General features: G+C 45.1%; 1 protein-coding gene across 2 annotated transcripts in view; it reads left to right on the top strand.

Annotated features, from left to right (window-relative positions):
* Positions 1 to 11,924, top strand: part of IL1RAP (interleukin 1 receptor accessory protein) — a 153,889-nt gene extending 141,965 nt beyond the window's left edge. For both annotated transcript variants that reach the window (XM_030215847.1, XM_030215848.1), the window contains exon 11: positions 10,838 to 11,924. In XM_030215847.1, coding sequence (XP_030071707.1) covers positions 10,838 to 11,565 — 728 coding nt within the window. In that variant the 3' untranslated portion in view covers positions 11,566 to 11,924. The remainder of the gene's footprint in view (positions 1 to 10,837) is intronic.
* Positions 11,925 to 17,061: the final 5,137 nt, after the last annotated feature.

Below are 17,061 nucleotides of genomic sequence, written 5' to 3'. Positions count from 1 at the left end.
TGTCCTTTAGTAAAATAGCACCATCAGAACTGGATTCTCAGTACTAGTAAATACATGTTGAATCTTCTTTTCGGAAAGCCTGCCCTAGTGAAGCTATAAGAGACATTCTACCATCTGATGTTTGTATGCTAAAGTATTATTTCCAAGAAGAAGTAATTTTGTTATTGGGGATGGATGGTTTTATGTTTTTTTTTTGTTTTGTTTTGTTTGTATGATTTTTACATATTAAGACAATTTGGTTCTGTTTTGCATTAAAGTATTTTTCTTTCTGAATTATTTTCTGATTGTGTTTGTCATTTTATTCACCTTTCTAAATGCAATTTCCTGTACTTGTTGAATAAAATATTATTTTCATCCATTTTTAGTTTTGCATTCTTTTAATGAGTTTTGTTTTCCCTTTTTTTTTTTTTTTTTTTCTAAAATGTGTGTATAAATGGAGAATCTGAACTATCGGAAAACAGCAGCATGTGGTCGATAAGATCAGAGAAATGTTGACCTTGGCTTAGTGTGTGGCAACAGTCTTTAAAAACCCCCAGAATGTAAGACATTATTTGCAAAAAAAATGGAGAACTGAACTGAGAGTCTACTAAGGCCTCTATCGCTTCTGATGCGACTGTACCGCAAGTTCTGTGCGGATCTGGTTGTCCTGTCTCATAAAAGGATATAGCAGAACTAGGAAAGATTTGCAGAAGGGCAGTTAAAAGGGAGGGAACAGCTCCCCCTAGAAGGAAAGGCTAAATGGTGTGGGCTCCTCGGCTAGGAGAAGAGACAACTGAGAAAGGATGTGATAGAGATGGATAAGCTATGAGTAGTCATAGTACTGGGACTAGGGAGTACTCCGTGAAACTAGCAGGTTGCCAATTTAAGATTCTTTTTTCAGCCAGAGCACAATTACTTATCATCTTTAAAGTGCTACAAGGACACATAAGAGTCTCCTGCTCCATTGAGCTTATAACATAGTAGATGATGGCATTGAAAGACCTGTACTGTCCATCCAGTCTGCCCAACAAGATTAACTCATATGTGCTACTTTATGTGTATACCTGACCTTGATTGGTATCTGTCATTTTCAGGGCACAGACCGGAGAAGTCTGCCCAGAACTAGCCCCGCCTCCCACCACCAGTGCTGTCTCCCATCTCCGCTTCTGAGGATCCATTCCTTCTGAACAGAATTCCTTTATGTTTATCCCACACATTTTTGAATTCCGTTACCATTTTCATCTCCACCACCTCCCACAGGAGAGCTTATGATCTAGTCAGGACAAACTGACAAGAGGCTATGGGAATTGTCAACCACCTCCCTATGATAAATACATCTAAAAGCAACTGGGTTTATTGCTAGACTAGGCGGCTAACTGGCAGGGGCAGACTGAGAGGTCTGGACCCCCTAACCACTGCCCAACACCCCCTCCTACCACCATGCTGCTGCCCCCCACCACCACCGCAGCCAACGCCCCTGCTGCCTCGGTCCTACCTGAAGGGCCCTTGTGGTCTAATGGTCTCTGTGAGGGGGGGGGGGAGGAAGCATGTTCTTTCCCGCCCGCAGTGCTGCCCCTGTTCCCCACCTGCTGGCACCGCTGTGTTTTCAAAATGGTGGCTGAGACATCCCACGGTAGTCTCGTGGGTCTCAGTCTTGCAAGACTTCCATAGGGAGTCTCTGAAACCATTTTTAAAATACAGCAGTGCCATGCAGGAGTAATAGCAGCAGCACAACAGGCAAGAAACATGCCCCCCCCCCCCCCAGAAGCCACTAGATCACCAGCGGTGCCTTTAAAGATAGTAACATAGTAGATGACAGCAGAAAAAGACCTGCACGGTCCATCCAGTCTGCCCAACAAGATAACTCATATGTGCTACTTTTTGTGTATACCCTACTTTGATTTGTACCTGTGCTCTTCAGGGCACAGACTGTATAAGTCTGCCCAGCACTATCCCCGCCTCCGACCACCGGCTCTGGCACAGACCGTATAAGTCTGCCGAGCACTATCCCTGCCTCCCACCACCGGCTCTGGCACAGACCGTATAAGTCTGCCCAGCAGTATCCTCTCCTCCCAACCACCAGTCCCGCTTCCCACCACCGGCTCTGGCACAGACCGTATAAGTCTGCCCAGCAGTATCCCCGCCTCCCAACCACCAGTCCCGCCTCCCGATCTTGGCTAAGCTCCTGAGGATCCATTCCTTCGGCACAGGATTCCTTTATGCTTATCCCACGCATGTTTGAATTCCGTTACCGTTTTCATTTCCACCACCTCCCGCGGGAGGGCTGTTGTGTGCAGTGGGCATCTGGGCTGACCCTCTGGGCCCCCTAGAGCCACTGGACCCTCGGGCACTGCCTGGTTGCCTGAACAATCAGTCAGTCCACCCCTGCTAACTAGAGGGGGAGGGGATGATGTCCTTCCAGTAATCCTCTGTCAGCGTTATTATTTGCTTTGATGTCACCTGTGCTTATGGGTTTGGATCCCACAGCCTTATGGAGGTGAGACTGTGATCAGGTTGTTGATTGACATCTGACTTAATGAAAGAGGATATAGTCTGGGGAGCCCTCAGTGTTTTTAATTGATAGATGGATCTATATGAAAATGTTTTTTTAAAATAAATATCTGTTCTTACAGGCTATTAAAATGCTGTAGTTGCAGGTGAAGTTTACGAAGCATAAGATAATGCGAATCCCACTTGGGTCACTGGTGGTTCATTGTACACATAGCCCTCTGGCCATAAAGCCACTGGGACAGGTGATGATACACGAGAGTACAGTGCGTATGAGGTGCAGAAGATGGTTAATTTAATTAGCAAAGATTTACATTGGGAAGGTTGACGTTCAGGCAGTTGTTACTGTCCCCAGGCCGTTAAACTTGGGGATCTTTATAGGATAAAACAACTTGTACTGACCCAGCATACAGAATTATCCAAAGATGGTATTTCAGATTTCTTCTAAATCTGTCAGCTGCCCACGTCAATTGACTGAGATAAGGGAAATAATTGTCTGGAGAACGTGAACATCATCCAAAACAGGAATGGGCCTGACTTCAGAAACCTCAGTCGTTACAATGGGTGGACTAGAATTACTCCACAGAAAACACTGCTAGGGAAGGGATTTGGCCTTAGCGCATGGTATTTTCAGTTGTAGCTCATGTTGAGTTACTGTCAGGTACAGGAAGTAACTGCATGGGAACCGTGCTGGGACAGCCCTAACAGCCTTGCATTTACCACACATGGCACAGCCACCCAATGGAGGAGTAGCTAAGTGGTTAGAACAGTGGAACATGGAACGTTGCTACTATTGGAGATTCTACACGGAATGTTGCTATAGTGGAGAAGTGGCCTAGTGGTTAGAGCACCAGTCTTGCAATCCAGAAGTGGCAGGTTCAGATCCCACTGCTGCTCCTTGTGATCTTGGGCAAGTCACTTAACCCTCCATTGCTTCAGGTACAAGCTTAGATTGTGAACCCTCCTGGGACCCTCCAGTGTACCTGAATGTAACTCTCCTTGAGCTACTACTGAAAAAGGTGTGAGCAAAATCTAAATAAATAAATGGAGGTGGAAGAGACGGGGACCTGTATCTAAAGTCAAGAAATCATGGGACAAGTGCAGAGGGATCCATAAGGGATAGGACACTGTAGGGATGGGTAGACTGAACAGGCACCCCAGCCAATCAGGGTTTCAGGATATCCACAATGAATATTTATGAGAGAGATTTATTAGATTGTAAGCTCTTTGAGCAGGGACTGTCTTTCTTCTATGTTTGTACAGTGCTGCGTATGCCTTGTAGCGCTATAGAAATGCTAAATAGTAGTAGTAGTAGTCTCTTGTAACCAGAGCTAATATTGTGATGTCATAATGCCTCAGGCCACCAATAAGAGCCAACCTCATCAGTGATGTCACAATGGCTTGATTGTCCTATACTTGGCTCACTTTTATTACATAGCTCTTTGAGCAGGGACTGTCTTTCTTCTATGTTTGTGCAGCGCTGTGTACGCCTTGTAGCGCTATAGAAATGCTAAATAGTAGTAGTAGTAGTAGTCTCTTGTAATCAGAGGTGATAGTGATGTCATAATTCCTCAGGCCACCAATAAGAGCCAACCTCATCAGTGATGTCACAATGGCTTGATTGTCCTATACTTGGCTCACTTTTATTACATAGCTCTTTGAGCAGGGACTGTCTTTCTTCTATGTTTGTGCAGCGCTGCGTACGCCTTGTAGCGCTATAGAAATGCTAAATAGTAGTAGTAGTAGTCTCTTGTAACCAGAGCTAATATTGTGATGTCATAATGCCTCAGGCCACCAATAAGAGCCAACCTCATCAGTGATGTCACAATGGCTTGATTGTCCTATACTTGGCTCACTTTTATTACATAGCTCTTTGAGCAGGGACTGTCTTTCTTCTATGTTTGTGCAGCGCTGCGTACGCCTTGTAGCGCTATAGAAATGCTAAATAGTAGTAGTAGTAGTCTCTTGTAATCAGAGGTGATATTGTGATGTCATAATGCCTCAGGCCACCAATAAGAGCCAACCTCATCAGTGATGTCACAATGGCTTGATTGTCCTATACTTGGCTCACTTTTATTACATAGCTCTTTGAGCAGGGACTGTCTTTCTTCTATGTTTGTGCAGCGCTGCGTACGCCTTGTAGCACTATAGAAATGCTAAATAGTAGTAGTAGTAGATCTGCATGCACTGCCTCCACTATGTGCAAATCTTTTTCATGAATATTCATTGTGGATATCCTGAAAAACCTGATTGGCTGGGGTGCCTCCAGGACCAGGTTTGGGGATTGTTCTGCCCTCTCACTGAGGTTATTGGCCTGCAGCTTAAACCAGAGTATGGAATATCTCTATGAGAAGATTCAGAACTCTTGAACTAAAATCTTCGTTAATGCAGTAATGTGCTGGACATGAGCTTTTGCCTTGCAAACTGGGAATCTGTTCTGCACCAGCTCTCTCTCCACACGAGAGAGAAGCTGAGAGTAAGTCAGAGTGCCGCGAATGATGCTTTAATACTTTTACACTGGCGAAATCATGATACCGCTTGAAGGAGGTCATACAACATAGGCAGTTTCAGCTGACGGAGGAGATACGCTGCAGACTAATTCTTACAGATCCATTGGAGAGAGAAAGGGAGGGTAACTAGCCCAGCATGAACAGAGAACAGGGCAAGCCAATAGAAAGAGTCCCATAAGACACAGGGGGCTGGACATGTGCGCTGAAAGAGCCTATCACAGGGAACTGCCGTATTTTTCGGACTATAAGACGCACTTTTTTCCCCAAAAATTTGGGAGGAAAATGGGGGGGGGGGTGCGTCTTATAGTCCGAAGGTAGACTTCTTCCTACTCACGCGATCTTCCCTGGTGGTCTAGTGACGTCGGGGCAGGAAAGACCCTCCTCTTTCCTACCCAGCGCACTGCTCTCCATACTCCTGTATGCAGCCTGACGGTCTCGGCGAGATTCAAAATGGCCACCGAGACTTCAATTCTCGGCGGCCATTTTAAATCTCGCCGAGACCGTCAGGCAGCAATGCATACAGGAGGATGGAGAGCAGCGCGCTGGGCAGGAAAGAGGGGGCTCTTTCCTGCCCAGACATCACTAGACCACCAGGGAAGATCGCGTGAGTAGGAAGAAGTGGTGACAGGGCCGGGGGGAGGGCGGCATTCGGACAAGACGCACCGGAGCACCTAGGTTTTAGAGTTGGGAAAAAGGAAAAAAAAAATGTTTCCTGTTTCCCTCCTCTAAAACCTAGGTGCATCTTATGGTCCGGTGCGTCTTATAGTCCGAAAAATACGGTACATGATTACAGGGTAGTTCAAGGGCCTGGCCCAATTCCCCGCATTCAGATGGGAGACAGAATAAGAACCAGTGCCATAAGGCCTTTATCTGCCATCATTGTCTATGTTTCTGTATTAACTTTTGCATTTTACTTGAAAGAAGTGTAGAATTTTATTGTACTTAAAAGAAAAAACCTATGGGTCCACTGTACTAAATTCTCTAGTCTGGCAAGTCAATATTGAGCCCATGGTGGTGAATGTTTTTTTGTTTTTTAATACTGGCTGCAGTGGGCTTTCCTATAGCTGAGTTATCTGGATACTGGGTGGTACCTCAATAGCTTCCTGGTTAAACTGGGGCAGCCTTTTTCTATCCTAAGCTAACGTGGTAGCTATCCAGCCATCACTACTGAATATTGGCAGATAACTCTGTTATGCCCAAATTTCACCTTCGCTCTGACCGGATTTTCAGCGGCACTTTTCATACAAGTGCCGCTAACAATCTGGGTTGGACCTGGTCAGCATGATTTCACTTCCCGCCTTCCCAGTTAAATCGCACTGAACATTGACCAGTAGGTTTTGGAGAGGAGGGAGCAGGACACAAAGCAGAATTAAAACGTAGCACTGAATGCCAAGAGTTTGCTGGAGCCCTTGTGCTGCTCTTTCAGTTTTGGTCATGATGATGTCATCAAAATGCGCATCGGAAGGGCGGTTCTATAAATTGGTGCCTAACAAGAGGTGCAAATTGTGCGCTTAAGTTACCGCATCTGGTTGGCAGCACTAATTGGCAAATACATGCATAAGTGCTATTTTATATCGTACACACCAAAATTGCTTAGAGATCCTTTTACAAAGCAGTGGTAAGCTGGAACTACAGCCAGCCCAATGTGGGCACTGGCGGTAGTTCTACCCCCCCCCCCCCCCCCCCAGCACATGCATTTCCAGTGCTAGCAGAAATATTTGACAAATATTTATGCAGGGGGTTATCCGGTGGTAATCATGCAGCACCGTGTGCTGGCAGGTTACTACTGGGTTAGCATGGGAGCCCTTACTGTCACTTCAGTGGGTGGCAGTAAGTGGCTCCCCTTGCATGGCCACGCGGTAAATGCAATCTTACCACATGGCCGTTTCTTTTTTCGGCTTTTATTGTTCACTGTGGTAAAAAGGGCCTCACTGCCATTTGCACAGGGCCCCTTATCAGGCTCATTTTCGAAAGAGATGGACATCCAAAAAGTGACATAAATCGGCATTTGGACGTCCATCTCACAGAAATGTCCAAATCGGTATAATCGAAACCTGATTTTGGACGTCTTTCTCTGAAGTCCGTCAGAAGGACGTCCGAATCTCAAGGGGGCGTATCAGGGGCATGTTCGAGGCGGGACTTGGGCGTTCCTAAGACTTGGACGTCTTTGAGCCATAATGGAACAAAGCAAGGACGTCCAGCTAGACCTGTTTTTATTATGAATAAGGAACAAAAAGGTACACGAAATGACCAGATGGCCACTGGAGGGAATCAGGGATGACCTCCCCTTACCCCCCTAGTGGTCATTAACCCCCTCCCAACCCCAAAAATTGTGATGAAAGACATTACTTGCCAGCCTCTATGCCAGCCTCAGATATCATACTCGGGTCCATTACAGCAGCATGCAGGTCCCTGGAGTAGTTTAGTGCACTTCAGACAGGTGGACCCAGGTCCATCCCCCCACTACCTGTTACACTTGTCGAGGAAACTGTGAGCCCTCCAAAACCCACCAGAAACCAACTGTACCCACATATATGTGCCCCCTTTACCCATAAGGGCTATGATAGTGGTGTACAGTTGGGGTAGTGGGTTTTGAAGGGTGGTTGGGGGGGCTCAGCACACAAGGTAAGGGATCAATGGTCAGATGTGCACCTGGGAGCTTTTTATGAAGTCCACTGCAATGCCCCCTAGGGTGCCCGGTTGGTGTCCTGGTATGTCAGGGGAACCAGTGCACTAGAAATGCTGGCTCCTCCCACATCCCAATGGCTTGACTTTGGACGTTTTAGACTTGGATATTTTTGTTTTTGAAAATGGCCAAAAAACAAAGACGTCCAAATCGCAGGGCGACCATGGTATTTTCGAACACAAAAGATGGACGTCCATCTTTTTCGAAAATGACCTTCTTCCCGCTTTGGAATTCGGATGTCTTTGTAAAACGTCCAAATTCACACTTAGACGTTTCTTTTGAAAATGCCCCTCTATGTACTTTCTAACTCCTCTTACTCTCTTACCTATCTATATATTTCATCTTTGCTTATACCCTGCACTGTCAATTAAAATGTTCTATTACGTAGTGTACTATGCCATACTTTGTATTGTTATTTGAATATTTTTACTACTATAATTGTCTATTGTTCATATTTGATTTATTCTTACTGCGCATTACCTTGAGTGAATTCCTTCAAAAAGACGGTAAATAAATCCTAATAAATAAATAAAATAAGTGTGAGGGATATACACAAGGACAGAGTATGGGTGGGTCGTGGCCGTTTCTCTAGAACCTGTGCCTAATTCATAGAGTACTGCAAGTTGTGTGCACTTCAGGGCAGAATGAAGAATCAATATACAACTGCCATTGACTTGGTGTAACTGTTGGCGTCAAACTTTAGGTGCACCAAGGAATCCGTAATGATCTGTAATGGGATCTTGGTACCAAGATACCATTATAGAATTGGTGCTAATCTCATGGCATTGGGGCATCTAAATCTTGGTGTCTGTGTATAGAATAGGCCACCCTATTGTTTATGGATGGGGTAAGAAGGAGAGGCTGCGGAAAGTACTGTAATTAAAGAACTCTTGAGGATGTGAGCATCTTCCATATAGGAGGAGATTCTATATATGGCACCTAAAAAAATCAGTGCTGACTAAGCGTATTCTATAAATGGTGCACCTAGGTTTTGGCGCGATATGTAGAATGCGTTTGATATTTCAGCGCCTAAATGTAAGTTTACCTATTTACACCAACTCAAACGGCATAAATCCCGGCACATAGATTTACACGCACTGTGCCATATTCTATAACTACATGTATAAATCCCACAAAATGCCCCTTTTTACCTGCACGTGTTAGAAATGAGGCACACTGCGTTACAGAATACACTTAGTGAGTTGTGCACGTAAATTCTAATTAGTGCCAATTAGTACTCGTTGTTTAAGTGCTATCAGTGCTGATTAGCATGTTAAGCCAATTAAGTTATGCGCAGCATTATAGAATCCGCTTGTATTTCGGCACATATCTCTAGGCCTGTTATATAGAATCCGGGGGACAGTGGCAAACGAGAGGAGTTAAAAGACCCTGCGGCAAAGCCAATCGATGCTCCCACTCACACACACACACACGCCTACGCTCATGGTCATGGGGATAGCTGTGTTCTTGAAGTGTCGGCGCTGGCCAATATGTGGCTTTGTGTACCTGGAAGTCAGTTTTTAAATTAAGTCAATCTAGCGGCTGTAGTGTGTTCAACCACAGGTCTATTCTTTGAAGTGGCTTTTACAACCAGGTGCATCGTGCTGAAATTAGCTAAGCCGGTTCAGCCTTTGGCTATTCAATAGAATCATATTCGGAAAGATTTGCTAACTTAAGTAGTATATCATTACAGATTCCCCTGGAATGTAATATTAAGTACGATTCACATGGCATATTTATAACCTTCAAACGCTTAAATCACACAGCTCTGTCTGATCTCAGTCCTGCAAATTTCCTGAGCCAAGTATTTATTTATTTATTTATTAGGATTTATTTACCGCCTTTTTTGAAGGAATTCACTCAAGGCAGTGTACAGTAAGAATAAATCAAATATGAGCAATAGACAATTATAGCAGTAAAAATATTCAAGGAACAATATTATTATTATTATTATTATTATTTACTGCATTTGTATCCCACATTATCCCACCTTTTTGCAGGCTCAATGTGGCTTACAGAGTGTTGTTATGATGCAGTCATTACATGATCTTAAATACATAAGCTGAAAGTAAATGAATTAGATGCAAAGTGCTAGAAAGGTGTTGTGAGAGGCGTTTTTGATGCACCTGAGTGATTTGAGGAATGATTTATTAAGGATGTCTTTCGTAGGCTTTGTTGAAGAGATGTGTCTTCAAAGATTTGCGAAAGCTGGTTAGATTGTCCATATTTTTCAAGGCCGCGGGTAATGCGTTCCAGATCTGTGTGCTTTTATACGCAAAAGTAGTAGCGTATGACTGTTTGTATTTAATTCCTTTGCAGCTGGGGAAGTTCAGATTGAGGAATTTGCGATTCAAAGTATGGCATAGTATACTACTTACAATGTCAATACAATACGTAATTGAACATTTTAATTGACAGTGCAGAGCTAAATACACTAGCCTGGCCTGAGAAGAACAGACCTGGCGACAAACTCCGGCCATCTTAATTTTCACATTTTTGAGGTTTTGCAGATTTGAGGACCATGTGGCTGAACAACTCCTCTTACCTCTCTGTGTAGCAACCTTCTCTTTTTCACGTCATCCTTCTTTCCTTTGTTCTTTATCTTTGTAGTACAATGTTCCTCGCTAGGCGAAAGTGATTTTCTCTAGATCGTCATAGAATGTGCTCTTGGTGGTACCGAGTTGTCTGACTGTGAAACTGGCAGAAACCCGATGTTGTGCTTTGCACGGTTTTGCACCCATGCTGTGGAATGTGCTCCCTGTTGAAATATGTTCTGAAAGCATGTTATTTGGGATTCCACATGTTGATTAAGGCATGGTCTCTGCTTAAGCTGTATTATTCCATTATGATCTTTTACGGGGATATTGAATCTGTGATCTACTTTCACAGCTCTTTAGCCAAAAGCAGAATCTTAACTTCACTAAGTAAATAGAATGTGAACAAATGTTTGATTTGAGCTACTAACTTGGTGAATGTCTTCCATTTTTACATGACTAGGCCATGTGCTTTGTGGTAGTCAGTTAAGAGTGGAATACAGTTTCTTATGCTCCTTCACACCCCTACTAAAACTGTTGATCTTTTGAGTGGGACATGTACAGGCTACTTAACTTGCTTTTTTCCCCCCTTCTTTCCTCCTGCCCTTCTTCTCCTCTAGATACAATTGAAGCTGTCTTTGAATTCATTCAGAGAAGTCGTAGAATGATTGTCGTCCTGAGTCCTGATTACTTGACTGAGAAAAGCATCAGCATGTTGGAATATAAATTGGGTATCGTATGCCAAAATGCCATCTGCACCAAGCTGGTCATTGTGGAGTACAAACCAGTCCAGTGTACCCATGCTGGCATCACCCAGCTGAGAGACTCTGTCTCCTTCGTGAGGTGGGACGGAGACCGATCCAGAAACTCCAGCTCTAAATTTTGGAAAGCCTTACGTTTGGCACTTCCCTTGAGGAGCCTGACCGCTGGGTCGAGCTGGAATGAGAGCTACTCCTCTCAGTCGGATATCAGCCTAGATCGCATCCATAAGAGGAAAAAACAATTGAAAAGGGCGCCGAATCCATGTCCGGCCAAAGCCAACGCTGCAGCTAAAAGTGGCCAAGCTCTGGCCCCTGTATCAAAATTGAAAAATGGTCCTAAGGGCCCCAGAGCTTGTCAGTGCTGTGTGACGTACTGTGATGAGGGAAACAAACGCAGGAGTAAAACTCAAACATTGACAAGGACCAAATGGGAGACTCATCTATGCAGGCCAGTCACCTATGGCAAGAAAAAGCAATGGATTCCCAACGGTAACAGCCAAGAGCCCCCGGCTTCCCAGATCTCAGCCCTCACCCTTCGACAGTACTCTGACTTGTCAAACAATAATAATGACCTCTACGTACTTTAGTCAATCCTGAGAACATGTGTGGAACACAGTGATGTGTGCTTGTGTTTAGCTACAGGCCGTAGTGGGAATGGTTGATGAGCCAATAATCTAATGATTTACATAATATCACATCTCAATGGTTCTTCTATCAGGCGAAGAGTATTTGACGCTATGGCTGAATTAGTGTTTTACGAACGGCAAGAGATTCGTAGAAGCTGAAGACTCAAATTAGAGACAGGTCGCTTACGCACTCATCACTGTGACAAACACTTAAATGCTGGTGACTTGGGGGACGTTCTACCATTTTCAATTTTAGAAAAATGAATTTGGCGTCCATTTTGGTTTGGTTGTAGCAACCTTTGCAACAATTCTGACTAGCAAACCACTGTATGGCTTATGTGGATTAAATATATTGTTTACTATTTATTTTTTTATAAATGCAGTTATTTCTTCTTTGTGCTCAAATGTTCTCATATTTTTTAAAGATTAAAATTAAGGATCAACTCTGGTCAGTAGGTTGGATCCCGCCAATCAGGTCAATTCTGTGTACACCAAAAAATGAAGCAACAGTCTCTCCCTTCTCCGGTTTGGCCAGCATGGGGGAACAGTATTACTAATTAAGATAGAAGGTCATAAACTTGCTCTAACACACCAGACAAAACACTGAAATGTGTGATGCTCATAGACTATAATCCTATATAATAATTCCCACCCCCAACATTCTATGCGTCTGCCAGCCTGTGTCCATAACTTTCTTCACAGATGGGCTCCGAAGCCCTAGCTGATGTCACTAGATCCATTATGACGCGTCCTATATAATTCCCACCCCCAACGTTCTATGCGTCTGCCTGCCTGTGTCCGTAACTTTCTTCACAGATGGGCTCCAAAGCCCCGAGGGTTGGTGGCGGGAAGGGAGGCTCGAGAGGGTCATGGCAGGGGGGTCCAGGGGTCAGGAACTCCGAGGGGGGGTCAGGAACTCCGAGGGGGGGGTCGGGAAATCGGAGGAAGGGGGGTCTGCAAATCAGAGGGAGGCAGGTGGGGTCTGGAACTCGGAGAGAGGGAGGTGGGGTCTGCAAATCGGAGGGAGGGTGGCAGGGAGGTGGGGTCTGGAACTCGGAGAGCGGGAGGGGTCTGGAACTCGGAGGGGGGGTCTGGAATTCGGAGGGGGAGGGAGGGGGGTCTGGAATTCAGAGGGAGGCAGGGGGGTCTGGAACTGGGGGGGAGGGGGGGTCTGGAACTTGGAGGAGGGGATGAGAGGGGAGGAAGGGGGAATGCACCACCTGTACAAAAACTAAAAAAAAACAAAAAAACGGGGTGACGATCCTGGAACTCGGAGGGAAGGAGGGGGAACGATGACCCTGGAACATGGAGGAAGGGGGGACACTGGAACTGCGTGGGAGGGAGGGGCCCCAGGCACACACACTCTCTCTCTCTCTCATAGACATACTCGCACCCAGTCTCACTCTCTCTGTCACACACACACACTCGCAGATTCACTCTCTCTCTCTCACACACAGTCACTCTCACACACACTCTCTCTCTCTCACAGACACACTCGCACCCAGACTCACTCTCTTTCTCTCTCACACACACACACACACTCGCACATTCACTCTCTCTCTCACACACAGTCACTCTCACACACACTCTCTCAAACATACACACTCCGAGGAAAACCTTGCTAGCGCCCGTTTCATTTGTGTCAGAAATGGGCCTTTTTTACTAGTATGCAATAATATGCTTGCAATCAGTGGCATAGCCAAGGGTGGGCTGGGGTGGGCCCAGGCCCACCCACTTTAAGTTCAGGCCCACCAAGTAGCAGCACACCTATAATGTGGCTGGCAGGGATCCCAAGCCCCACCAGCCAAAAACTCCCAACAACTGTTTGCTGCCGGTGAAAATCTGCTATTTAAAAGGTATACAGGGGAGAGGGGATGTTTCAAAGACCATATGGCATGCAGGCGAGTGTGGGAGAAACCAAATCACTTGTAGGACAAGGCAGAGTTCTACCCACCCACCTTGGGTCCAGGCCCACCCAAACTTGGGTGTCTGGCTACGCCCCTGCTTGCAATGTTACTAAATTGTTTAAGAAAGCACAAAATCTGAGGCCAGTGTCCACTTAATACTCTTTGCAACTGGCCTTTACTAATCCCGCTAGCAGAATACTGTGAAAATCATTCAGCGGGGCAGTGGCTCCCAAACCTGGTCCTGGAGGCACCCCAGCCAGTCAGGTTTTCAGGATATCCACGCTGAATATTCATGAGTGAGATTTGCATCTAGTGGAGGCAGTGCATGCAAATCTCTCTCATGAATATTCATTGCGGATATCCTGAAAACCTGACTGGCTGGGGTGCCTCCAGGACCAGGGTTTGCGAACCACTGCAGTAGAGAATTAGTTCAGAAATTGCACCTTTTCATCAATTTACCAATAAGAGTCATAAATTCATAGCAATCTGGCCAATATCTGTTTTTTTATTTAGAATCTGAACCTTACAGAAGCATTAAACACAGTACTTGTAACGATAATCCTCACCTCTTGAGTCTCACTTCAGTGCAACTTCATGAACATTGTTTGTTTATTTATTTATTTATGGCATTTGTATCCCACATTCCCACCTCTTTGCAGGATCAATGTGGTTTACAATTCGTCATGGATACTGGAAGTAGAAGAGAATATACATTTGGTTTACAGAGGGTTTTGTGTTACATGGTGGTGAAATACACGAAGGCGTTAAAGCAGAAAGACATTATAAGACATTAGTAGACAGTCTGGAAGTTTTAAGATTATACAGTTACACATGTTGATCTTTGTGATATATCTTGTCCAAGAGATAGGTTTTCAGTAGTTTGTGGAAACTGGTCAATTCATAGACCGTTTTCAGGTTACGTGGCAGCGAGTTCCAGAGTTGCGTGCTCATATAGGAAAAGGTAGATGCATGCATCGATTTGTATTTCAGACCCTTGCACTTGGGAGGATGAAGATTAAGGAATGTGCGAGAGGATCTTTTTGCGTTCCTGGGTGGTAGATCTATCAGGTCTGACATGTAGGCTGGGGCGTTACCATGGATGATTCTATGGACTAGGGGTTATACTGTTAAAGCCAGTTAGAAACCAGTCGAGGGTTTCAGGCTGTGGAGAATGACACTTTGGACTCTTCTGCAACATGGCATATGGTTGGCCACCTGAAGCCAGACTTTTGTAATTCTGTTTCCCTGCAAAGTCTCAGTAGAATAACATTTAATTACTGTGATAAGACAGAGAACCGTTGCCTTCTCTACCAAGCCGATAATGCAATATCACTGCTATCTTTATTTATACATTGATAAGGGCTCCATTCATTGAGAGAAAAGTACACATGCTTTAAAGAGATAATGTAAAGTGTTTTTCGAGTGGATGTGGCATTGCATAAAATACCGACTGGCATACATGTGCCTGGCTTGCCAAGAAGGCATGTGTTTTGATGGTAGGCTTAGCCTTGATGGAGCATGGGCAGAATTTGCAAGTATTGTATGCACATTGGGGTAGATTTCTAGCAGGCAATGGAGAGTATTAGTTTTTTTTCAGTCACTGCTGGTTGTATAACCAGAATATTCAATGCCGGGCCATGTTGCCTAAGCAACACCGCATAAAGACAGGACTGTGTTTTATGTGGTCCAATATGGCCGCTCAGGTGGTTAAGTGCTGAATACTGGCACTTAACCACATAAGTGCTGGCTGGGCCCTGGTCCGTCCACAAAATAGTTGGATTTCAGTTTCGTGGTCTGTGGTGAAGTTCGAGTGCCACTGACTATTGGTGGATAGCCGTGGACAAGCGATGTAAGTGGCCAGGAGCCATTTCTGGACAGTTAAATTGCTTTGATTATCAATCCCATTGATTACAAAACACCTTTAATCAATGCACATACTTGAGAACTTTATGTGTGAACATTTACACCTGTTTTTGAGCAGATATAAGTATTTGTGCCTTCTGTCAAGGTGTATTTTCTGTCACTTCTACTCTAGACACAGCCATTTTGAAGACACTGAATTTGACCCAGATATTTAGTCCTAGGCCTAATCCAGACACCTTCACTGCATAGCTAGGTCTTGTCTGACCCATGGAAGTTTCCAAGTACCAAATGATATTTAGGCAACAGTACCTGGGTAACTATGGGCAAGTTAGGAGAGCTGGTTTTGCCATCCTCAGCACTGACTCTTGGCAATGCCAAGATAATTTCTGGGTCCACCCTAAAATTAGTACTAACTAGCTAGTGGGGCAGTGGTCTTCCCAGATTTTCAGTGGCACTGTCTGATTATATGTTGATAAAAAGTTGGGGATCACCGGTCAGTGGGAGATAACCAGGTAGCAAAGATTCCTACCCGGTTTTCTCCCACTGAATATCGGCCTCGCAGGAGTTATTTTATACAGCTGCATAGGCCAGTGGTTCTCAAACCTGGTCCTGGAGGCACCCCAGCCAGTCAGGTTCTCAGGATACCCACAATGAATATTCATGACAGAGATTTGCATGCACTGCCTGTACTGTATGCAAATGTATCTCATGAATATTCATTGTGGGTATCCTGAAAACCCAACTGGCTGGGGTGCCTCCAGGACTAGGTTTGGGAACCGCTGGCATGGTGGTGTTCCTAGGTTGGTAGCCAGGTAGGGTGGATCACTGCTGCGCATCCCCCAGTGCATCACCTCCAGGTGGCGCCACACCCCAGCATGTCACCTCCGTAAAGCTGTCGGCTCCGCCCGTTCCCTGCCCTGGAACAGGAAGTAACAGCAGAAGAAGCAGGGAAAGGGTGGGGCCGACAACCGTGCAGCTGCTCCCTGCACCCCCTTGCAGCATGCACCCAAGGTGGACTGCCCTACCGCCCCACCCATGGAATGCCACTGCACTGGCATAGGCTTTGATAAGCAGGTGCCTACTTTGCCTCTTAACCTAGGTACCTTGTTTTTTATTTTTATTTATTTGTTACATTTGTATCCCACATTTTCCCACCTATTTGCAGGCTCAATGTGGCTTACATAATACCGTAAAGGCGATTGCCAATGCCGGTATGAACAAACACAGAGTGATGTTGTGGTAAAGTGAAGTTCCTGTGTAACAGACACATTGGGGAATCGTAAGGAGGAAGAGTTATGTCCAGTATGAGCTTTGGTTTGGTTGTGTTGCAGGGTTAAGGCATTTAAGTTGGGTCGGTCGGGTATGCCTTTTTGAACAGGTTAGTTTTTAGTAATTTCCAGAAGTTTAGGTGGTCATATGTTGTTTTCACGGCGCTTGGTAATGCGTTCCATAGCTGTGTGCTTATATGGGAGAAGTTGGACGCATAGGTTGGTTTTGTATTTGAGTCCTTTGCAGCTTGGGTGGTGGAGATTCAGGTATGTTCGTGTTGATCTTGATGTATTTCTGGTTGGTAGGTCTATGAGGTCTGTCATGTATCCTGGGGCTTCGCCGTAGATGATTTTATGAACCAGGGTGCAGATTTTGAACGCAATACGTTCTTTGATTGGGAGCCAGTGCAGTTTTTCCC

The sequence above is a fragment of the Microcaecilia unicolor genome, chromosome 10 (genome assembly GCF_901765095.1).
Source record: "Microcaecilia unicolor chromosome 10, aMicUni1.1, whole genome shotgun sequence".
NCBI lineage: Eukaryota > Metazoa > Chordata > Amphibia > Gymnophiona > Siphonopidae > Microcaecilia > Microcaecilia unicolor.
This window is presented reverse-complemented; position numbering and strand designations above follow the sequence as displayed.